Genomic DNA, 26,538 nt, shown 5'->3' on the forward strand with positions numbered 1-26,538 from the left:
CCCGAGGAATTTAATACTTGACTTCCCAAACTCAGTTTTGTCTTTGTTAAGTGTCATTCCTACATTTTTAAGCTTTTCAAGTACTTGCCGAACAACTGTATCATGTTCTTCTTTCGTTTTGCCCCAAATCAGAATATCGTCCATACGGACTGCGACATTTGACTGGTTGTCTAAGATTTTGTTCATGCATTTCTGAAAATGTTTGGAAGTTTGAGAAATTTAAAACGTCCAAAAGGGGTAAGGAAAGTAGTTAGATCCTGGGAATTTACATTTAAGGGGACTTGCCAAAAACCACTGTTTGCATCAAGTTTTGAAAACCATTTTGCTCCTGAGATTGAGCTGAGAGACGTTTCAATTTTGGGAATCAGATGATAAGACCGCTGGATGGATTCATTCAACTTTGTTAAGTCAACACATATGCGGACATCTCCATTAGATTTAGGCACTACTACCATTGCTGAGCACCATTCATTAGCATGCTCAACTGGTGTGATTACATTATTTTGTACCATACTTTCTAGTTCTTTATTCACTTGACACATTAGGGGTAAAGGTACTGTCCTAGGAGTGGTTGTTGCATATGGTTTTGCGCCATCCTTAAGTGCTATTGTGTAGGGATCAGGAATGACGCCCAGACAACTTAACATTTCATGGTAATCGGTAAAAAAGTCACTGTATACCTCTGCAACTGAATTAACAAAAGTTAAAATCTTCAAGTCCTGTATTGCTGGACGACCAAGCAAGGGTGTTATGAGTCCCTTCACTACGTATACCATGTGATTTATTTTAACATCTCTGTATTGGATATTAGCTCTAACACAACCTACAGTTTCTAATTTTGTTCTACCAGCCCCAAACAACTCAACTAGAGTCGGCTGGATCCTACTTGGATCAACTATGCCAGGGGGAATTACTGTTACATCTGCCCCTGAATTAATTTTAAACGTTTGTGGTTTTCCCTCAAATGCTAATTCTAGTTTCCAGGGCTTACATTTTGACCCATCCCCAAGTGTACCTATGAATATTTTATTATTTGAAGGTCCAAGTTCACTTACTTCATTTTCGTCAGTTACTTCCTGTGCTTCTTTAGATCTGCAGACCTTCGAAAAGTGACCAATCTTTTTGCATAAGTTACATGTTGCGCTTTTTGCTGGACACGTGCTTCTTGGATGGGACGGTTTATAACCACACCAGATACATTGCGCTGGGTATTCTTGTTTCTTTAGACGAAACCTATATCCTTGATTTTGGTTTGAACTCGATGACGTAGTTGCTTCAATTTGAACTCTTTTCTCATCACATAAATCTGCCTTCTCTTTCTTTACGTTATCTGCATGTCTTATTACTGTAATGGCCTTGTCTAAATTCATCTCGGGATCTAGCAACAAGCGATCACTAAGGCTAGGATTATACTAGGACGCTAGCGTCCGAGAGGCTGGCGTCCGGGACGCTAGCGTCCCACTTCGAGCCGATAAATTACGTGATTTGTGTTGGGACGCTAGCCTCTCGGACTGCCATTTTATTTCAATGTTTAGTCACTTTTTGTAACATTAAATAGCATTAGGTTTAACGAGTACCAAGGTTTTATGCTTTAAGGGGGCTAATAAAGTGTGTTTTTTAGTAAAATACTGTATTATTAGCTTAGTATAAAACAAATTGGCCAAGTTTAATCGAAATATATCCATACACAAGCAAATTCCAACACTTAACAACATTTTCTATAAGAATAACATGGCAATTTTAATATACTCTTTTTAGCGAATTTCCCTATAGGGAAGTAGCTATTACCGTAGGTCTCATGGTAAGACTTAGGCCCGGGACCGATTTACTTTTTCATTTTGATGTCCCCAGAGGCCAAAAACACCACTCGTTCAAATTTTTATATATGTATATATATATATACTAGCTGTGTACCCGTTCTACGCACGGGGATCTTATAATATTCAGTTGAAACCTTCTTATATAACGAACAGCAGTTGGTTTGCATATTTTAAGATATGCTGGCCAAACTATTATACATAGCTTCATTTTATGTTGTTTTTTGTTGTTCCGGATCGGTATGACAATCAATAAAAGGTTAAATTACCTCTGTGTCTGCCGGTCGATCCTATAACGGTAGGCTTACTTTTATTTTTACTATCTGATCTCGTTTGCATGGCTCAATCACGTCCTGGTTGAAGTTCGTTCGCTACGCTCACTCACCTGTATGTTGGAGCTCGTTCGCTGCGCTCACTTTCCTTCAGGTTAGCTCGTTCGCTACGCTCACTTGCCTTCAGGTTAGCTCGTTCGCTACGCTCACTCGCCTCCAGGTTGCAAATTAGCTGTTGTCATAAATGTAAAAGAAATAATAGTGCTAGTGCTGCACCCTGTTGGTAATCCTTGTAACTTTAATGCTATTGAACATCACAGAACAGAACCAACTTGTTTAATTGAAACAGCTGTTAAGATTCAATAATTTCATTTCTCATAAGGTTAACATGGGCTTCCAGAAATTCCACGTCAAAAATCGACAAAAACTTGATTTTCAAGGGTTTACTGTTAAATATCTAACTGTCTCATATTCGATGAAATACGTCTAAAACCATCTCATATATGTATAGTATTTGGAAAATAAGTTTCAGGCGGGACAGTGCTATAGTTATTGAGGAGTAGTTGTAATAAAGTGCGTATTTTAGCGTTACCAAGAGAATGACAGATAGACAGACAGACAGACAGACAGACAGACAGACAGAAATTGAGATAAGGTTTGATTCGGTTTCTCGGACCTATGAAATGTAAAAATAACCAAAAAGTTCATTATTCTAAGCAATGTACAGACAAAACTCTAATTTTATTTATATAGATATATGTGTCCGTGAACACGATAACTTGAGTAATTTTTATCCAATTTTGATGAAATTTGGTTTGAAGGTGTAAGGCGGGATAAACTTGAATGAGTTCGCGATCCACCATGATCGGACCATGGGAACAGGGTTTTATGGGGGGTTTTATGGGGTAAAAATTGGTTTTTCTCACTTTTGACCCTCAAAACACAAAATTTCCCAATTTTTCTCTAAACCTTCTTAAAGAGCTTAAAAAAACAAACAATTCAGTATAACAAAGTGTTTTTGTACGGTTATTGGTTACGGAGAAAACTTAAAAAAATGGTAAATTTAAAATTCCCATGTTATTCTTATGGAGAATATTGTAAAATGTTGTAGTTTGCTTGTTTATGGATATCTTTTGATCAAACTTGGCAAATATATTCATTTTATACTAAGCAATAATTATTTTACTTAAAACACACACTTTATTAGTTTCCTTGTAGCAGCAAACCTAGGTACTCGTTAAACCTAATGTTATTTAAATAGATCAATTGAAAATCAATTCAGCCAAATGGAAATTCGCTTCAGGCGTCAGGTTTGCTGCGGCGGGGGTATTTACTCATTTAATAGTTAACATTTTAGTATTTAAATTTTTTCCATAACTAATAACAGTACAAAAACACTTAAATATAGGTACTAAATTATTTGTTTTTAAGCTCATTAAAATTATCTAGAGAGAAATTGTGAATTTTTTAGTTTTATGGGTCAAAAATGACAAACCCCCCTTTTTAGCACATAAACCCCGTTTCCAAGGTATGTTCATGCTGGTTCGCGAACTCATTCAAATTTATCCCACCCTTCACCTTAAAACCATTTTTTTTCAAAATAGAACAAAAGTTACTCCAGTTATCGCGTTTACAGACATATATATATATATATATATATAATATTCAAATCTATACGAACGGATGGTGTTTTTGGCCTCTGGCGACATCAAAATGAAAAAGTAAATCGGTCCCGGGCCTACGTTTTACCATGCCACCTACGGTAATCATTTCGAGCTTTCGGTGGCTTTTTTTAGCTTCCGACGCTAGCATCCATAGTATAATCGCCCCCATTTGATTTAATGCCCCGCTAGCGTCCCGGACGCTGGCCTCTCGGACGCCAGCGTCCTAGTATAATCCTAGCCTAAGTTTCTCATCATTTAAACCCAGTATTAGTACCATCAACACCATTTCATCATTAAGTGAACCCCAGTCACAGGTTCTAGCCAAGGAATGGAGACTAACTATAAACTCTTCAACTGTTTCATTAATTTTTTGTTGTCTCTTCAAAAACTTTGCTCTTTCAAAAATTAAGTTCCTCCGTGGAATAAAATGTTTGTCAAATAAATCTAAGACTTCTTCAAATGTTAGCGTTGATTCGGTTGCTAAATTAAAAGATGCAAAAATCCCATCAGCTTTCTCACCTAATGTGTATATAAGAGTGTTGATTTGTTTGTTCTCAGACTCTTCAGATAGCCCAGATGCTGACCGATATCTTTGAAATCGTGTTTTCCATCTTGGCCAATCTGCTGGTACAAAGGAGAAACTAGCTGGAGGTTGAATAACTGAATGAGTGTTTGATACAATGATTGACTTCTTAGTTGAATTGCTGTATTCATTTTCTCTGCTTCTTTCATTTTCATTATCTTCATAGTCAGATTGTTTCCTTCTTGGATTTCTCTTCTGAGGCATAGCTCTAAACCGCTGCCACCATGTACTATTTTACTAAGAATTAAGTGAATGCACTGTTTTATGTCATAACTCAAACTCAACTAACTTTATTTACCTTATTACAAACATAGAATAACAAATAAACATATGATAATAATTAATAGAAATTAACAGGTGTTATGAAATAAACTGTTCTCACAACACTTAGAACCTTAAAGGATCAACCATTGATTACAAATATACCCACGTAGTGTGTTTATGATATTGTGTCAATATAATCAAGATATGATAAGTATGATATGATATAATAAGATATTATACAAGTTATCAAGCTCTTTACCTACTCACAAAATAAACATCAAGCCAATCACAAGTTATACTAGTACCATTGACTGTATACACTTTGTGTGTATTATATTCAATGTTTGTACCATCCGGCCAATCTGGCAACATTTGACAACATGGCGCAAAGTGATAAGCCTCTATCATTCAACTAGTGTTCTACTAGTTGTTAGTTGAACAGTGAACACATTGTGAAATGAAAAGGGACGCTATTTTGGATTTTAAAACAATTACAAATGTGAGAAATGTGAGCTTATTTGTATTAGCTGACTTCAGAGTATTCCAAAAACAAACTAATGATGTGCAACCCATTACAATCTTCAATGTCAGTCGAGTTTTGCATCATAATTAATCTCTTTTTTCAGAATCGGTATAGAATACAATGAAGCGAAGTATTGAGTACAACGAAGCGAAGTTTCGAGTACAATGAATCGAGTATCGACGATTCTTTGATAACGCTGTAATCAAAGAAGTAAAGTGGTAAGTAAGTAGAGTAATTTAAAAACATACGAAAGATAAACAATAATAAATGCCATATGTGAAGAATAAGAGTAGTAGTATGCCTTACATTCATGTATGATGATTTTTCTGTAATACTGATTTCTTCATACTTCTTCAACTTAGCCAAAGCAGCATTTTTCGTTCGGTTGGGAGCAACATGCCTTTCATATGGTAGCAATAACCTGGAACAAAAGAATATTATTGGATGTGATATTTAAAAAAAGTTAAAAAACAGAATAAAATAATTACAGTAGAACGTAGAACTCCTCATATACGACCATGACGGAATTGGGCCGTGGTCAGAACGGCCAAAAGGTCGGATATTGGGAGGTGCATAAACTGCAGTCTCCGCGACATCAGTAGTCGTATCCCACGGCCATGACAACAGCTGTAAGCATAACTTGTGTCTTCGCGACTTCTGTAATCGTTTCCTGCAACGGTGGCAACACCCGTGAGCGTTGCTTGTAGTCTCTGCAACTTCGGTAACTGTCTCCCGTGATGGCGGCAACACCCGTAATCAGCGACAGTGGTGATAATCTGCAGTGATTACTGTAACATCCGCGATCGGCCTTTTTGGTAACCGATCACGCTTCCAGACAGGAAACAAGTATACGGTTGGACACTAGGTCAGATATCCCGAGGAGTCGGTTATACCTAGGTCGGATATGAGGGGTTTTACTGTATTTGTTTAGTAATTATTAGATTTTTTCACACCACATTAAGAATATAGTGTTTAAACTTGCTTAAATAATTTATAGATTTAGAAACACATGGATAAGATTAATTGACTCCTGAAATATTATATATCACCAAATCAGATGGGTAATTATATATATACAGGGTGGATCAAAAGTTCCAAACAGTTAAATATTTAAAAAATAATAAAGACACGACCTACAAAAGGTTACTGGGCGTTACAATCATTTTAAATCATTATTCAGCCGTACGCTACTTCCTCAGGAGGCGGGCCTTCTAGAAGTAGGAAGAAAATCTTAAACGTTAGCACAGGTTGATATGCACATCCAATTTAATGTCTTTATTAGTAGAATTTGAGCTCAAAATATCAACTGAGTAAAAAAGGGCAGCGGTTCAAAGATTCAAAATGGCAGACTCAAGAAAATGGCTATTTTACTCAAAAGGTCTGTAATGTGATGTGCATATCAACCTACCTACAGACTCCAGTGCGAAAATCTTTGGTTGGATGTTGGAGGATCCCGAGGTCACTCTCGGATCACTCAGATGGTAAGAGGGGAGTTACTGGACATGCCCTCAGACCACATGCCGATTCGATTCTTCTTCGCCAGGCCATTCACCGTCCTTCTTCCATCCAGGGATGAGTGGATGTTGGGTGGGAATCTTCTTCCACAAGGCGACCTTGAATGGTATACTGATGGTTCAAAGGTAAGCAGTGGGACAGGGGCTGGAATTCATGGAGTGCAGAACGGGGTGGACATTTGTCTTCCTATGGGCACTCACCCAACTGTGTTCCAGGCCGAAATGACTGTGATAATGAAATTTGCTAGGGAGAACCTGAGGCTAGGCTTCAGGGACATCAACATTTCCATTTTTACAGACAGCCAGGCTGCGCTCAAAGCGCTTGACTCCTACGAATTCAATTCCAAGGTGGTCAGGGACTGCCTCTCTGCAGTATGCAACCTGGGCAGGCGCAACAAGGTAACACTCTGTTGGGTTCCTGGTAGGGGTGTGCGAATAGTGATTTTCAACCTCGAGCCGAGCCGAGCCGAGCTTTTTAAAAAATGTTCGAGCTCGAGCTTTTTCGAGCCGAGCTTTTCCTAGCAAAGGCCTAACCTTATCTTAATTATTAAACTTTTTTTTTTCTTAAAAAAGTGCATAACAATAATAATGTTCAGTCAATTTTTAAATAAACACAATGTTATTTTAATATGTTTAAAAACATTGAGAATTGTCAAGACATCAAATAGTAGATAATCACGATAAGAACTGAACTGAACTAAATGAAGATGCAAGAAATAAAAGGATATCGATTGAAGGCCTGAAGAGATATGCAGTGCAGACTGAGACAATCAGATTGTCTTTCATGACAGAACAGCAACGCGACCTTGAATGACGACAAAACAACTAGCAAGTCGATTACATATGTATATTGTAACTACTATGAATATTTAATTCTATTTTGTATCAATAAATACAAAATAAATTTAAAAACACGTGATTATTCTTGTTGTTTTCCATGCACAAAATATTTTTGTTTAATGTAAAAATGGATTGTATGTTTAACAATAATTGCAGTCCATTATTGTTAAAACACGTTCACTGCTAATGACGCACTTGTGCGTCATAAGTATATTAGCCTATATATAATACATGATGTATATAATTACATAATATATTTTAATCCACAATTTATAGTATAAAATTTATTTAATTAAAGATATATTGTCACTCAATTAACATGATCATGTTAATGTTTATGTTTTTTAGCCATTTATAAAAGTATTACATATCATTAGCAGTGAATGTGTTGCAGTATGGTCCCAAATTATTGTTTTTGTTTTTAAAACATCGCAGTTCATTTGTAAAAATTAATGTTGAAACAGCCCAATGGCTTGTGCAATAGTTTGTTTACAAGCTTTCTCCAGACCACGGGGGAGGGGTGGGTCTGATAAGCCGTCTATTGTTCACCCGCAAGAAGGTCCGACCCTCATTAGTGCCGCTCGGCTGCACTCAGTGGGGAACCCAATACAACAAATCAATCTTTTAAATGAATACAAATATTTGGTAATAATTGTTTTATTAACATTCACCTTGAAATTTCAATAAACTTGGTGTAAAATTTGACAAAAATCGGCCATTTTGACCGATTATTAATACAGTACCAAATACCAATAAAGTAGTACTTAATTGGTAGGTAAAAATTAACCGATTTTCGTCACGTTATACCCCATGCTGTGCGCTATGTCACAAAAGCTGATAACGACATGGGTGATTAGTAACCATGACAACATGTTGAATGCGTGATGAAGGGAAACCCAAGAAATAGAAGAACAAAGAGAAAGAATGACGTTGTTATCTTTACAGTACTGTAACAGTACTGTAAATAAACTATTACAGCGCCCCTAGTATCAGGAGCGAGACAAGCACGAGTTGACTTTTATTTGACCATGGTAGTTCTTTTTTGCTTTATGCCTGTTCATTCCAGACGAATCTAATCGTAAAGCAAAACAGCCGATAACGACTAAACTAGTTATCAGTATTGCATCATACGGCTTCTTTGCCGTTTGCTGTTAGGTCGTTGGAAACGTATTGCTGTAATTTTGTCCTGGGAAACTAATGGTAGCTATGGAGATTTAGTTTTCTGTCCAAAACGTCAAAATATATTGTATATCCGAAAAAGTCGGATAAATAACGGATAGTGTCGGATATCGAATTTGGGCCCGGTTTGGATACGGATATCCGAACCGAATCCGACCCGATTTTTCGGAAATCCGCACACCTCTAAATGAATCCTATTAATCAAAAAAGAACATGGTTGGTTTGGATCCAAAAAGGTGGAGAGACAAGTTTTACTTATATATTAAAAAATATATAATTGACATATAGAGGAAATAGACCAAAGCACTAGAATTAATAGAATAACACACAAAGTAAACAAGAAATGAAATGCAGAACACGATGATTTAACACTGTCACTCAATTTTGTCATCTAGAAGGGTCGGCGAACTAATCAATAAATAGCCAAAACCAGTTTCCTCCCCTTCACACAGTCTCACCGCCCCCTCCCCCCCCCATCCGGGTGGCCCAACACTTTGTCCTTGAAACACCCTTGCGTCTGAAACAATAAACTCTTTAACCCTTACACCCTCGTTGCTGTTTTGACAACAGGTTTATGAATGCGATCACTATTTTTCATTTCCAGAATTAACTATCAATTATTATTATTTGCAAGATACAAATAGGAAACTACATCACATTATGGTATTTAATGACCCGTACTATCAAAAGTTAATAACTCATTACTTATTTTGAAAATAAAAAGCACTCATTACAGCACGCGCCACTTATTGATATATATATAATCCTCAAAGTAACTGTTACTTTTATACAAAATAAAATAGGTACAAAATTGTGTGGCTAGTCAAAATTTATAAACAAACATTTTATTCTATAAAATACAGATGGTAAATAGGGGTTGGTTTAAAGGAAATAAAATACAAAACATATTAATTAATTATTTTGATAAACATTAGAAAGGTTATGGGATTGATTGAACTAAAATAACCGCAGGGAAACTTAAGTAGAAAAGTCGTCAACCACAATCTTGTTTAATCAGTACATTGTTAGAGAGAGAGAGAAAGAGAGATAGCAGATAGGGGCGTTTGATAAAGAATCTTAAAAAGTAAACAAACAAGGAACAACGACACGACGATACTCGTTTACAGCCTTATTGTGTCGCCCACTACATTTGCACACGTGACCACCTTTGTTTCTTCCTTATCTTTCATCCGTCCCAAAATAGAATTCCTGAAATAGTTTGTTGGTATAATCTCCCCTCCCACACAAGGCGCAGTGCTCAGTGCGCAATGTAGGTTGCCGTGGCAACCGTGTGTCGTCATAGCGACTTAGCCAATCACGCACTCGAACTGCGTTGTATATTACGATACGAATAGTTGTGTTGGAAAGACAACGCGATAGGTGGTAGTTTCCTCAAAATTACGATCGATAATCATTGCGTCTTGACTGAGCTGAGGTTCTTGCTTATCAAGACAGAATTATGAAACGGAGAGTAAATTTAAATGAAAGTTAGTTCCGTATTTATTAATTTAATTTTTATTTGCTAGTTCAATAAGTATTCGGCTCGAACATTTCGAACTTTTTGAAAATCACGAGCCGAGCCGAATAGGACGCTATTCGGCTCGAAAAAGCTCGATGTTCGAATACTCGCACACCCCTAGTTCCTGGGCACTCAGGGATAGAAGGGAATGAGGTGGCTGAAAGGCTTGCAAATGTCGTGTCAGCCTCAGACTTCGTGGGACCACAGCCTCTCTGTGGAATCTCTCGTAGGCATGCATGTCATTAGTCATGTCATGGGCCCAAGAGGAATACAGAAAAAGATGGTTTAGGCTTCAGCAACACAGGGAAGTAAACTCACCCTCTTCTCCCTTTCCCAGACGGTCGCCTCCAATGCTCTAGGTTTTTACAGGAGGCAACTCAGACAGATCACAGGAATGGTCACTGGCCATGGATTCCTGAAATTGCACCTGCATCGCTTGAGGATCCACAATGGAGACACTGCGTGTAGAAAATGTGAGCAATCAGAGGAGACTGCAGATCACCTACTCTATGATTGCACAGCTCTGAACGAGATAAGGGATGGTACTCTTGGATAAATGACAAGGGGCAGACACCTTCCTCAGGAGGAGCTCATTGACAGAATGCTGAAGTTCACTAAGCAACTCAGGTTGGACGGACTGTGATGTACCATATGGGGAGCCGAAAATCCCAACAGTGGCTGACGCGCAACAGGACAAGGTCCGCCCCTACAGAATCAATCAATCAATCAATCAATCAATCCTTAAGGTGGCGTAATTTCCTACGTTGCCATCCAAGTTTCGCCGGCAGGAAATTTACATCACAGTCTTCTGTGAGAAGTCCCCACCAAAAACACAATTTCTTCTGAAATGGACATTTTTACGGCCAAACTCCCCTTTTACTTTTAAACTCCCTAACCAATTTCTGCACTTTACCCTACCTCATTGACAAGGCAATTGATAGGTTGCTGAAGTTCATTAGCCCTTTCCACTCTAATTACGGAGGCCTATTTTCTCACCAGCTCCATTTAATTTGAGCCAAATTTGCATACTTCAATTGTTTACCAAAATATAATCTTTTTCCAAATACTTACACATAAACTGAAAAAAAAAAAAATCAAACATCAAAACTAGCATAATAGGCCTACGTTGTCATAGCGACAGGCGGGCCCGGTGCGACATTGGACTTCGTGCGGCCACGACGAATGGCGGGGGCCCCACCAATTGAGCGGAAAGGGAAATGCAACTCAGGTTTGACGGACTCTGATGTACCATATGGGGAGTAATGCCGAGTAACTTTGTACCAAGTTTTGTAGCTCTATCTTTATAATTTTTGGAATCATTTAACCATCCTGGTAATTTTATTCCACCCTGTATATAATGACCCCCGCTGCCACCCATTAATAGTTGTAGTTGACGTTTGCTACTAGGGTGCACGCCAAAGTAAGACTATTTCCACTTCGATAATGACCTAGGGCTCTGCCCCACAGGTTTTCAAAGATCTGAGGTGAATTTTTTCAAAGTGAACATTGATTGGTTTACATGGCAACCATGAAGATAATCACAATGATAACATTCACGTTGACAAACTGACAAATTACAATAACTGACAAATACAGGTCCGTAAAGTTGGCCCCCCCCCATAAAAGCACTAACGAAAAAACTAGTATCAATGGTTAGTGCTTTGTTAGTGCTGGTTAGTGCTTCAACTCACATCGTTAGTGCTCTTACGGTTCAGGAGCTATAACTAAAAAAACTGTCGGGGGCCAACTTCACGGAAGTTAGCCAACCCCAGTCTATGTTGATACAGTACTTACTTTCAAAATGGTATCAATGGTTAGTGCTGGTTAGTGAATGTCCAGGAGTTTTAATGAAATATCTAATTCTGAGGCCATATTCACCAGGTGATGTGCTACAGTTCCACCCAATTGTATCAACTAGGCTCTAAACATTTTTTAAATGCTCCAAATGAAAGGTTATTAAATTAAAGGTTAAATTCCTTATATAAATTATTCCCTCCTCACATGAGTTAAGGATGCATTTAGTACAAGTAGCGCATAAAAAAACACCTTTTACGATTGTGCATGGTTCAATTGTCTTAAAATATTATTCTTCATATTTGATTGACTTAATACACATATATCTATTATGAATGTGATATAGATAGTCCATATTTATTTAAAAATCTTGTTCAAAGTTAACTAAAATATTTTGTAAATAGGAATAAAACCAGAGATTGTATTAGTGTATTTAATATAACATTTGTTATATGAAAATAACAAATTATATACAAAATATATATATACAGGGTGTCCCGGAACTCTCTACCAATGTTTTAGGGCATTGCTCCTGGGTAAGAAACATACCTAAATATCATATTTAAATTGTCCGGAAGTCCTTAGTTACTCATACCGCTGGAGGTTAGTTGCAGAGCATGCTGAAAGTGGTCACGTTTCACTAAAACTGCCATATCTCAGTTAATACTTGTTCAACCATAAAAAAATAAGGTGTCAAGGTCCTTAGATACTCACACAGCCACCATTTAGTTTTTTTCAGTTATTAACTTGTTTCTAAAGAATGGTTAAACATATGAAATGGAAACTTTGTACAAACATTTATGACACCTAGAAAAAGCTACCAAAAAATTCTGAAGATTTTTCAAATCCATAAAACGAAATAACGGCCATTTAAAACTTTGTTTCTTAAATAACTCAAAAATCGTTAATTTTACAAAAAACTTACAAGAATAATTTTGTTTAGGCAATTTCATTGGCTACAAATCGCTTGAAACCTTATTTTTTAAGATTGGACTGTAAGTATTAACTGAGATATGGCAGTTTTAGTGATACGTGACCACTTTCAGCATGCGCTGCAAGTAACCTCCAGCGGTATGAGTAACTAAGGACTTCCGGACAATTTAAATATGATATTTAGGTATGTTTCTTACCCAGGAGCAATGCCCTAAAACATTGGTAGAGAGTTCCGGGACACCCTATATATATAGGTATATACATATATATATTTTTGTGTGTATATAATTTGTTATTTTAACTCCTGAACCGTAAGAGCACTAATGATGAGAGTTGAAGCACTAACCAGCACTAACGAAGCAATAACCATTGGTATCGTTTTGAAAGTTAGTGCTCATATATTACTTACTACTGGGTGGGGCTAACTTCCGTGAAGTTGGCCCCATCCATAGTTTTTTCGTAATAACTCCTGAACCGTAAGAGCACTAACGATGGGTGTTGAAGCACTAACCAGCACTAACGAAGCACTAACCATTGATACTTGTTTTATCGTTAGTGCTTCTATGGGGGGGGGGGGGGGGGAGGGCAACTTCACGGACCTGACAAATACATATTTCACAATTCCACACACCTGATTTTAAATTTTATTACAAGCTTTGCCCTTGAGTTTTCAAAGTTTTAACCTTATTAAACTATTTTATGGATTGACTTTTAAAGGAAACTAAATTATAATAACAATTAGGGATGTATCGATTCTTGATACCATCGATACTTTGACATTGGTATCGACTCCGATACCACTCCGGAACCGTAAGAGCACTAACGATGGGTGTTGAAGCACTAACCAGCACTAACGAAGCACTAACCATTGATACTTGTTTTATCGTTAGTGCTTCTATGGGGGGGGGGGGGGAGGGCAACTTCACGGACCTGACAAATACATATTTCACAATTCCACACACCTGATTTTAAATTTTATTACAAGCTTTGCCCTTGAGTTTTCAAAGTTTTAACCTTATTAAACTATTTTATGGATTGACTTTTAAAGGAAACTAAATTATAATAACAATTAGGGATGTATCGATTCTTGATACCATCGATACTTTGACATTGGTATCGACTCCGATACCACTCCGATACCGACACGTCTGCAAAAATTTCGTGGACGAAGAAATACCACTATCCTATTGTCGCGAACGAGCAAGACGACGATGACGTTTCTGTGACTGCGGGAAATGATGATGATGTCTACATGACTGGGGGAGATAAAATTATGTCTACACGACCAGGGGAATGTAATTTTTGGGGGAAAAAAATTCCCGATCATCGGTATGGGATTACATTAGATTTGGGATTTTCTTGGGATGGAATTTGATCTGATCGTCATCAACTTTTCATGATCGTGGCACCATTGTGGGAGCATCTACCACCATCACAGCACTGTCGCCAACAGTGCTGTGTCGCGTTCACGGCGCCATCGTCAATATGTTCCGCGTTCACGGCGCCATCGTCAACATGTCCCACGTTTGCGGTGCCTTCTTAAACATCTCCTGCGACAACGGAGACATGGTCATCGACTCCTAGATTTGTGGATGAACCATCTATCACAACTCGTTTAAATTTTTTTTTTTTAAGAGGTTGGCGGCCTCTTTTAACCTTGCATTTGCCCCTCCACATAGCAAGGGGTGAGCCGGTACAGTACAAAGATGAACTGTACTGATAAATTTTATCAGCAGTGACCAGAATCCGAACCCACAACATCGCTGCCGTGGGCCCGAAGTCCATGACACTACCGACTGAGCCACCGATTTCTTTCCCTAAAACCGCCTAAATATTGTGAACAAAGTATAATTAAATTACAATGTTATGTAATAAATTTGAATAAAAAATTGTGATCAAATCTCTTAAGACTTAAAATCTCAACTGTCTACAAATGGAACATGACATTAAGTCTATTGATAACACATTGAATGTGAGTTACCGTTCGTAGTGTCGCCTACAACAAGTAGCTGCACTGGTACTAGATTGATCTCCGCCCATCTCTTCATACACATACTTCCACAGCCTACTGGACGTGACGGTGTCATAGCCTCCCAAGTGACGTACTTTGCTGAACAGCTTCCAAAGGTTCACTGGGAATCAAAGTGATTCTGACTAAAATAACTGATAAAAGCTTGGTTTAAATCTGATTAATATGCGTTTTATATTTATGTTTTGTGTGTATTCATAATAGACAATCAAGTGCAACAATTTCCCAATCCCTTAGCCACCCAACCTGTATAAACAGCCTTAGTATCAAAGGTCAACCCCAACGTTATCTCTGAAGCTAGTTCCGTGTTTGCCGTTGAAGAGGACACATGGGGTACCCCACTACACTTCAGTGCAGTAAGCAAATTTAAGTCTGCAAAAGGTATTTATTATACTTTAACTTTCATTTTTTGGACTGTTCCCATTATTCTATTCAACACACATTGTTGGCTATTTTACATTTTTTGTAAGGGGACGGTCCAAACCTTGGTCTTGTTACTATATAATGTCAAGTCTAATGACAAATGGTAAGTGGGTCTCCAATTGATCTCACTTGGTTAGACAATATGAAGGTGCAGAAAAACATCCACATTAATGGCCACATGTTGGCCTTTTTTACTATGCTTCCAGCACCGTAAGAGAGGATTTTTGTTGCCAGCGGCCACTTAAACTTTTAATTACAGATTACTTTAAGTTGGAACAATATATTAGCTTACTTAGTTTAGTCATATAGTAATTTGAGGTATTTATACTATTGAAACTATCTTGCCAACATAGGATTTTAGCGTAGGCCGGTGTACTAAACCAGGTGAGGCAGTACCAAACAAAAATGAAAATGAATGATGCTTTATTGTTGGCAACAGTAAGGTGTGAAGTACTCACATTCCTTGAAGCCTATAGTAGGAACCCTGCTTATGGGAGTCTGACGAGACCTCATGAAGGCTTGCAGCTTAGCAAAGAAGTCCTTCTCTTCTGAAGGCTGGTGCGGGCCACGAGGACCTCGTCTGGGAGCTGCCACTAGAGATATCTGCTTTACCGGGGTCACTGACTTGGCCTGTACACAGTGGAAATAACATTGCAATTACTCACAAACATATTAAATCTTATAATTTTAGGCTCCCTAATTAACTTGCTGATTTTCTAGGATTTTGGGAATCAACACTATAGCCCACCGACCAAAAAACACTAGGCATGAATTATTTGCCTCACTAAAATATACACTAACCTACAAATACCTCATGTGATGGTTACATTATAAAAAGTGTCTAGGTTTTCTTAAACCAAAGACAATTATGTCTAACAATTCGTTGAAGAACAAGATGGACATGATAAATATGTCAGTTTGACAAATGTCTCCTGTTTAAAATTTGTAATTGGGTTATATGAGTTTTGTATAGTGAAATAGGAGTATGAAATGAGCTACCAAACACAAAGAATTTTATTTTTTTATAACTTTATTTTATTTAACACATACATCTTTTGGTAACATCCCTTTTTCAGCTGTCCTACTTAACCAATTTTCACGTATGAGGTGTCATTTTTAAGCTTATGATCTAGCGCAGAGACCAATGGTAATGAAAAAGGTAATTTCCTTAGGGATCTGCCCTCGCCTCCCTCCCTGGGTTTCAACAATTTCAACTATCTAGAGTTCACTTTCAAAGATCCATTGTTTAGTAGAAATAGGTAATTAATTCGAAATTATTAGCTCTTTATCTGATTTGAAAGTAAAGAATTTTACTGCAATAAGTGATAGAATAAGGGTTTTATTTTTTAAGTAAATAATAGATGTTAAGGGTAACTCTTACATACAGCAGATCTAAAAATACCCCCGCCGCAGCAAACCTGCCGACTAAGCGAATTTCCGTTTGTCTGAATTGATTTTTAATTAAATCTATTTAAATAACATTAGGTTTAACGAGTACCTAGGTTTGCTGCTACAAGGAAACTACTGTGGGGTTTTTTAGTAAAATATTAATAGCTTAGTGTAAAATAAATAATTTGCCAAGTTTTATCAAAATATATCCATAAACAAGCAAACTACAACATTTTACAATATTCTCCATAAGAATAACATTGGAATTTTAAATTTATAATTTTTTGAATTTTCTCCGTTACTAATAGGCCTAACCGTACAAAAACACTTTGATATACTAAATTATTTGTTTTTTAAGCTCTTTAAAAAGGTCTAGAGAGAAATTGGGAAATTTTGTGTTTTGAGGGTCGAAAATGAGAAAAACAATTTTTTACCCCATAAAACCCCGTTCCCATTGTCCGATCATGCTGCTTCGCGAACTTATTCAAGTTTATCCTGCCTTACACCTTTAAACCAAATTGATTCTAAATCGGACAAAAATTACTCAAGTTATCGCGTTCACGGACGTATATATATATATATATATGTAAATCTATATATATATACTAGCTGACCCAGCGAACTTCGTATCGCCTAAGTTATAGGTTTCCCCTAAGACAGACCGATGGAAAGAAAGTACCGTTACGTTTAATTTTCAAGATGATCTCGTTCGCATCGCTCAATCACGTCCTGGTTGAAGTTCGTTCGCTACGCTCACTCACCTTTGGGTTGGAGCTCGTTCGCTACGCTCACTCACCTTTAGGTTGGAGCTCGTTCGCTGCGCTCACTTGCCTTCAGTTAGCTCGTTCGCTACGCTCACTCGCCTCCAGGTTGAAGTTTGTTCGCTACGCTCACTCACCTTTTGGTTGCAAATTAGCTGTTGTCATAAATGTAAAAGAAATAATAGTGCTGCACCCTGTTGGTAATACTTGTAACTTTAATGCTATTGGTTGCTATTGGTCATAGAACAGAACCAACTTGTTTAATTGAAACAGCTGTTAAGATTCATTAATTCCATTTCTCATAAGGTTAACATGGGAAACTCCAGAGCCACTGGGGCGGAGCCCTTTTAAGAATTTCGAAACGGGAAATAGTTTACTTCCTATTCGCATACCTACAGAATTTACACACCAAATTTCATAACGATCGGTGAAGTCGTTCCGGAGGAGTTTGCAGACAAACACTGTGACACGAGAATTTTATATATTAGATAGATATGTAAATCTATATATATATATATATATATATATACATGTATAAAATTTGAATGAATGGTGTTTTTGGCCTCTGGGGACATCAAAATGAAAAAGTAAATCGGTCCCAGGCCTAGGTCTTACCGTGCCACCTACGGTAATAGCTACTTCCCTATAGGGAAATTCACTAAAAACAGCATTATTCTCTTTCACATACTTCCCCTGTTGCGAAGGAAGGGTATACCAGCTCGTAATAATTTAATTCTGAATCTCATGAAGTATGTGGAACTTGGCAAACTGTACCGTATTCAAAGAGCAATTTTACTGAAATTGTTACTGTAGTTCCTGATTATTGGATTTCCATACAATTTTGCGATTTGTATCTTTGTATTCATCTATATAAATAATCTAAAATAAACATGTAGAAATATTCGAATCAATAACATACAATAATGCTGTATAAACCATTTTCACGTTTAAGGCTAAAATAACTCCATAAATAGGGTCAGTTGGGGTAATAATGACCACTTTTAGCAAATTTCCCTATAGGGAAGTAGCTATTACCGTAGGTGGCACGGTAAGACCTAGGCACGGGACCAATTTACTTTTTCATTTTGATGTCCCCAGAGAACAAAAACACTATTCATAAAAATTGTTTTATATATATAGATTTATATTTTGATAGTTCTGTTCACTTTTTAGGGCAACTTTTTCAATTAATAAGCAAAGTAATAAAAACCAGAGTACCCTGAAATTCATTTTTTATTTAAACTGATACATATTTCGGCACTAAGGCCATGATCACAGTATGAGTGTTATGAAAGTATGTAAACAATTAAAATAAATAAATAGTTAATAACATATGTTTGAATTCATAGTAAAATTTTGATTAAATGGTTAGGTGTATTTTTTAACATGTAGATGTGTAAGATTTTTCTCTGATTTGTCTGATTTTTTCATGAATTGGATTTTGTTTTTGTTTTTGCATTATATTGAGAATTTGGTCGTCGTGTTCTTTTGAATGTAGGTATATTTGTAATTCTTCTTTTATATCCATTTTTTCTCCCTTTTTCTCAAAATTTAGAATTTTGACACACTCTTCTAATTTGCCATAATTATGATTATTTTCTAATATATGTTCTGCATACATTGATCGTTGAGATGTTTGATTGTTTGATTTTATGGCTTGGATGTGTTCTTTGAATCTGCATGAAAATGTTCTTCCAGTCTGACCAATGTAGAATTTGGGACAATTTAGACATTTAATTTTGTATATTCCAGATTTGTTATATTTGTCAATTGTTTGTCAATTGCATGTGAGTTCTTGTTTGATAGTTTATTAATTAAATTGAATGCCTTGTTTCTAGATCTATAGCTAATTTTGAATTTGGATGCTTGAAATGTTTTTCTGATTGGTTTGTTTAATACCGAACTGTACGGAAGACAAATAAACTCCTTCTTCTCTTCTTTTTCTAAATTTTGGGTTTTCTTATTTTTCATTTACGTACGCTCGTTGAGATAATACCCGACCGGACGACATTTGTAGGCCTACTCCTAGATAGACCTCCTACCTAGAGTAGGCCTACAAATGTCGTCCGGTCGGGTATTATCTCAACGAGCGTACGCTACAAAAACATATGTAAATAAAAATAGCATGCTAAAATGTTCTGTGTTTGTGTATATATGTGGTTCCTGTATATAGTCGACAATCATCTCTCGATGTGAAAATTGTACATAGAAAAATGCTGCTGAAGATGAGCCGTATTACTAGGCTTGAAACATGTACAGCATAATCAACTACAATAATTGACACCTACTGGCATACGTGATACGTAAGTAGATTATTATATATAATAATGTATTAATTCGTCTTGGTAGCTTTTTGTTAACAATTAATGTTAGTCTGCTTACGATTTGTTTGGATAAGGCTCAGAAATATTGATGTCATAGAAAAGAGATCAAGAATAATCGGGAATCACGATTTTAAATTACCACCACAACCTTAAGCCGAGTTTTATTCAAAGATAAACTGATGGATGACATAGATTGAACACAGCGGCATCATTGACCTAGGATACTGCAATTAGACAAATCATCATTTATGAAATCAAAAAAAAGGTTGTTTGGTGTGTGTTCAGTTGTGGTTACTTTAGGAGGCGCTGATGTAGGCAAAATATCACTTTTATTTCAACTATAAATATCTTATACTTTTAATAAATTAATATGGGAAATTACGATGTAGGTTGATTCAATAGGTGGGTAATTATTACAGATATTAGAACTGATAACGGTATAAATTATTAATATAGATAATTACGTCACTAGCTTTTTTTACTAGCGTGTTTACTTTTTAAATTCCTTCAACATGTGACCAGTTCCTTTTCAAATGAATGTTATTTTAACCAAACAGCTATAATTCTTAACAAACTTTATGTTATTGATTTTACTTTTCTTTGTTTACTCTTATTTATTTAGCAATTGATTCAGTGAAACTGATACGTTTAATGATGATAGGATACCAAAGTTATATTATGTGTATTCCTACTGTGAATTTTATTGGATAATATATTTTTATTTTAGGTAGTTTCTATTCAGACCTACTGGAAATTGTGTATAGTATGAGTAATTGAATTGTGGTGATAATAATTAGCAGGTATGCGATGGAAGGTGTTATTGTTGACTAGGTCTATACACTTCTCAATTGACTATTACCATTGACTAATGATACTGAATTATTATATTAATAGTCAAAGCTATTACTCTCTACTGTAGGCTACTTATAATCAGTGTGTGAATCGGCCGCAAATCTCACTTCAACGCTTTTCACATCGTCACAATTGCTGTTTTATTGTAAAATTATAGGATTTAAAATGCATATCGTATAGGCCTATGATGGAATAATACATATTTGGCCACGCAACATTTGTTTACAAGATGATTTTTCACATTATAACTGCAAGAAAATATTTTGTCTTTATACGTGTAAACTAGCTGCTCTGAATTGTACACAGTTTTAACTGACAACTCAATTCCCGTACGCAGGACGGGCTAGCATCTTGTATACTTTTATATTACAACTTTTAATGGATATGGAAAATGATAATCAAAAGTAGAAAAAAAACTTAATAGGATTAGTATATACATAAATTCCTTCAAACAAACAAAAATTTTAGGGTTGGGGTCACTTTGAATCAACGCATGTGCATTATGTAGAAACCAATAATTGAAAATTTGTTACGTATTTTATAATTATTAAAATATTTACCTGATGTTTTCCTTTAACAACTATTTACATCAGGTTGCCAAAACAAAATAGACATATAAAACCATGTAAAACACATTTTTTTAAAAATTTTACTGACATTAGGTTTTTAAAAAATGACGCTGGCATAATTTTCCCCTGGTCACCCCAACTGACCCTAAACAATTGACATATTTAAGAATCTGAGTACTATCTTAATAAAACTAGTTATATGAAATAACCTTTGTAGAGGATGAGGATGTAGAAACAGATGAAGACTCTGAATCTGAATCCGAAGACTCCTGTGAAAGGTCCAGTAGCTTCCGTTTTTTCCGAGGCCTTCCTTTTAGTTTGGGAGCTATATGGGGGATGAAAAAGGTCAAAAGTTTTATATTGTTTGGAAATATTTTAAAACAACAATTAAATCAACTAATTGTGTTAGGTTAACATGACTGATAGCATTGTTTGATAATAACTTCACCAGACAATAACTTCAACTAGGCCGACTCGTACATGGATTTTGCCATGTTTTCCAGTGGTTTGAATTTGAATATGATTTTATCTATAATTTAAGTTATGAATAATTAATAAACAATAAACGCTTTTCATATAATATGAACTCTTCACTTCTGGAAGTAGTAGTTTCACACTTTTATCTGTATCAATACTCTGGCATTTAATTAAAGTAGTTAGGTTTGGGACCTAATTTTAAAATTTACACTATTTACAGTTTAACATTTATTTTTCAAACATAGAGTGTGCAATCAACAAGCATACATGATAAGTTGAGAGTTGTTTTGTATGCCTACTGCCTACCTAGGTGGTTACAGAGCAGCTCATGGCCCTCTAGGTCTGGATAGTCAAACGTCTCCTTGCAGTAGAGGACTCTGGTGTTGCGGCAAGGTACTATGAAGCCTCCCAAGGCAGCCACCAGGGCAGTTCTCAGCCACTTGTTGTGTACTCCTTCCAAGCGCTTCAGTATACCTCGGTAGCGACAATAGCGGGGGAAACTGAGCACCACCACACCACTGGCTGTGTCCCAGTGTTGTTTACCTGCACATTGCACAGTCAACTACAGTAGCCTGCTGCACTAAAGTTATCCATCCTCTGATAAAAATTCTCTTAAATATAAGGCAAACACATCAAACTCTGTGAAAGGTTTCAATTAAGGCAAAAGAGATTTATCCTTGGAAATATAACATGTAACAGTATTTGAAAATTTAATGCAATAGTAAAAGCATAATGATATATATACAGGGTGCGGCAAAAAAACCGATCCATTTTCTGTAGCACACTGTTCAGCGACAGGTCGTCTGAGGGTGGTGGGAGTAGGCTCGTTGGAAAGCCTATGCAATGCCATTTTGTGTAGTCATAGAGCAGTGGTCGTATGAGCTACGTGCGGTTGTTATCGAGTCGTTTTAAAAAGGTAATGATTTAGTCATTGCAACTCAGCGGCAGTTCCGTGCTTTTATTCAATTAGGTCAACATAAGAGTTTCCGTCGTAATAATCTGTATGGATGATTACCAAATTATACACATTATTATTCTAATCCATAGGGATGAAAATTAACCTCAAAATTCGTATAACTGAGCGGTCAGACATGTTCAAGGCAGCCGCTTGTTTTCGGGCTGGCCTACGAGGACTGTTTTCCACAGCAGCACGAACTCTATCGAATGTTTGTTGTCTGGCGTCCGATCTGACTTTGGAAGGCCTGTCAGCTTCCTTTTTAACGCAGAAGCCGTTGTCCTAAAGTAAGTAACCCACCGCATTATTGTGCTACGCACCGGAACTTCTCCATGTCACCTTAGTTGAAAGAATGCATGAAACTGCCGCTGAGTAGCAATGTATGAATTAAATATTTAATCAAAAACACTCCCATAACAACCGCACTAGCTCAGGTGACCACAGCTCTATGACTAGAAAATAGCATTGTGTACGCTTTCCAACGAGCCTACTCCCACCACTCTCAGACGACCTGTCGCTGAACAGTGCTCTTCAGAAAATAGATCGGTTTTTTTGCCGCACCCTGTATATATATATATGAGGTCTATATATATATATATATATATATATGATTTACAGACTAATAACATTGCCCCTAAACAAAACAAATTTTGAAAAAGAAAAGAAGATAATAAAATATATTGCAGCCAAAAATGGATATAAAGACAATCTTATTGATAATATGATAAAAAACAAAATTAAGAAACAAAAGAAAAAAAGAAGAGAAATTGAAAAAAGAATACATATGTCTCCCTCATAACTCTAAATTAAATAAAGCAATAAGGAAACCTAATCTAAAACAAATTACAAAGCAACATATAGAACAAAAAACAACGTCTTTAACCCTTTCAGTGCTATGAAACGATATATCGTTGTTTTAAAAAAACCCTAAGGGATATAGAGAGGAAGGTTATTTTAAAAAAAAATAGCAAAACGGCCATTGGTGACCTGCATGTTCATAGGATACACTACCAACCACTTAGCTAAAAGATTCGCCCAATCCGATGATTTCGAGGTGTATGTCTAAACCAAGGATTATGAACACCTCACTATGCCCCAGTGGTTGTAGTATATCGCTACAAACACACAGGTCACCAATTATTTGCCACACAGGACGGGATTCGAACCCGAGCAGACGAATGCCACTGGCTAAGTGACACACGCCCTAGCCTTCTCGGCTATCTGTGCTTGAAGACTGGGGAGTCAAAACCCGGTATTTAAGCTGTCGCCACCGATTGCGAACAGATGGCGCTGCAGATAGTTGTTCAATGCGTTACTAGGTAGCAGCACCAGCTAGTCACGGACTATTTAGATGCAATCTTTTAGTTTTAGTAGTAGTAAATGTGTTCCTGAGACTTTGCTGCAAAACATTAGTTTCCCTAAAATTGCTATATTACAATAACCTCGTCCAACTAAATCAGGGTTAAATTCAATATTACATTGTAAACTATGTGTCTTTTGATTTTGTGAGATTTCGGTTTCAAATAATGCTATCAGAACATAAAAATTTATAGGAAAACCAGGAAAATTACAACAAAAACTAAGTTTTATTTGATGTTTACTACAAATACCGGGATTTATCTTTCTTATATATTTTCTTATTGTGTTATTATTCAAAATTAGCCTAATTAATAAAATAGTGACAACATGACAGTTAAAATTCAACAACGGGTAATGGAATTAAAAGGCAAACAAAAAAGTCTTATAAAATATGAATTATTGGCCTAGCACTGAAAGGGTTAAGATTATAAATTCAAAAGTGTCCAAACATCAACAAATAACTGAAGAATCATCAAAATTTAACAAAAGCGGTATTTACAAAATTTCCTGTACAGACTGTAACAAGTATTATATTGGCCAAACTAGTAGAAGCTTCAAATGTAGATTCCAAGAACATATACAGGCATTTAAATCTAAAAATTCAACAAGTATGAAATCAAACTACGCAGAACACCTAATAAAAACTAATCATAAATATCAAAATAAAGAAAATAATTTATCAATAATTGAATTTGAACCAAACAAAGCCAAATTATTCATTAAAGAAGAATTCCACATATATAGATACCATAAAAAAGATCCTGAAAACATACTTAATACAATGCAAATTCAAAAAGAAAACATAATATATGAAAAAATCTTATATAATAAATCAAAAGAAAACAACACTTAAGCCAACCTATATACTAGACAAAATTCCAAAATCATATGATAATTTACTTATTTATTATTTACATTTCTATTTATTTACTATTTGTTCATAACTGTGATCATGGCCTAAGAGCCGAAACATGTAAGTTTATTCAATAAATTAATAACTTAAAAAAAAGGGTACTAAATGTTTAATAATTTATTTCATTTATTAATATATATATACATATATAGTACACAATACAGAACCGATTTACATATTCTCTGCTTCAAGGCACGATGTAACTTGTTTATGAGCAGGACAGCAGTGAAAAGGCACCATTTAAATTTAGAAGTAAGCTTAGGCCTAATTGTTTTGCAGGTTTTGGTCATCAGTCACACAAATCTTTAATGAAGCACCCTTTGCCTTTTCCAACACTCCCAGGCACTGGTGTAGAGGGAAATACATCCCTGATAATCAGTTACATTTAAGTAAAACAGTACTGTATTTGTTTTTTTCTAGCACAATTCAATAGTAAAAGGGGACATTCTTTCAGGGTTACAATATTAAGTGTACAATACTTTTGGCTAGCATTTTTCAATAAAACTAACATTCTAAGTATTGTTTTTTTATAACAAAAGTGAGAATTACCTAACAGGTCCTTCTCCTTGTCAACCTCAGTCAGGTCCATCACGCAGTTGTCAGCTAAGAGCCCCGGACGAGGCATCAATGTGGCTGAGTGGTCGTACACTGCTGACAGACCCCAGGACCAGTCCTGTGCCTCCGTGATCCATGTCAGTAGATCCTCCACCCTCAGTACCACCTTCTCTGTGATGGCCAGCACCTCATGCTACAACAGAAACTAATTGTAACGAAGTAGTTCTCTAGTGTGGTGTGTGGACAGCGGACAGCGACAGGTTCCGACGCGTTCGTGACTCATCTGCCGCCTGAGCCAAGTTTTGTAAAAGGCTAGTAGCGCAGTAACCTCCCGTCGGCGAGCCGGCGTTTGGGACAAAACATGTTAATTTCATCCCTTGTTTCAGACGCTGTTTCTCAACAGATTTTCTTTAAACTTGGTAAGAATATAGTTGAATAGTTATACTACAGCTCTTATACCTCAAAAAATTGAACATGATATAAAAAGTTGGTTTTATCAATGTTTAAAAGTACAGTACTCATTTTACGTTACGTTTAAGATTTTTTTGTATTCATATGAATTAGTATATACTAGCGGAATACCCGTGCTTCGCAACAGAAACTTTCAGAAAGGTTGAAATTTTTAATAAATTAGTGTTCAAGTGCCAACAGCCTTCAGTCAACAATTCAGCTACAACCTGTTTTGCTCCAATCGATGTCATATTAAAGCAGCTATCATAATGTCTCACCCGGACCAAAAAATGTATATGCTCAGGATGGTTACCCATGACCAGACTGCATAAATGTTTAGGTAGGTGCTTCAAAGGTAGTAGTTGCACTACCACCATTGCAGTACATGCCCGGTGTTTCTTCTTTCCATTTTAAGGCTTCGCAGTACACTTAAATTTGAACGTCATGGTACCTATTACCACCGAGCTATTTCCTTTATAGTCTGTTTTCGGATTATATGTCATTGTTGATAGATGTGTCACCATCCATTAAATCTTTGGCAAATGTATTTCAGGATGAGTTTGTTTAAACCTATTGCTTG

The 26,538-nt window shown here is 36.3% G+C and overlaps 1 protein-coding gene across 3 annotated transcripts in view; it reads right to left on the reverse strand.

Moving 5' to 3' along the window:
* The window catches only part of LOC128982527 (AT-rich interactive domain-containing protein 5B-like), an 86,849-nt gene that overhangs the window by 20,169 nt on the left and 40,142 nt on the right, over positions 1-26,538 (reverse strand). For all 3 annotated transcript variants that reach the window (XM_054401556.1, XM_054401510.1, XM_054401596.1), the window contains exons 2-7: positions 25,503-25,701; positions 22,033-22,269; positions 21,459-21,574; positions 15,813-15,984; positions 14,884-15,034; positions 5,430-5,544 (exon numbers count right to left, since the gene is read on the reverse strand). In XM_054401556.1, coding sequence (XP_054257531.1) covers positions 5,430-5,544; positions 14,884-15,034; positions 15,813-15,984; positions 21,459-21,574; positions 22,033-22,269; positions 25,503-25,701 — 990 coding nt within the window. The remainder of the gene's footprint in view (positions 1-5,429; positions 5,545-14,883; positions 15,035-15,812; positions 15,985-21,458; positions 21,575-22,032; positions 22,270-25,502; positions 25,702-26,538) is intronic.

Source organism: Macrosteles quadrilineatus, unplaced genomic scaffold (genome assembly GCF_028750875.1).
Source record: "Macrosteles quadrilineatus isolate MER2022 unplaced genomic scaffold, UCM_ALF_1.0 Scaffold_1__1_contigs__length_201487025, whole genome shotgun sequence".
In the NCBI taxonomy this organism is placed as follows: domain Eukaryota; kingdom Metazoa; phylum Arthropoda; class Insecta; order Hemiptera; family Cicadellidae; genus Macrosteles; species Macrosteles quadrilineatus.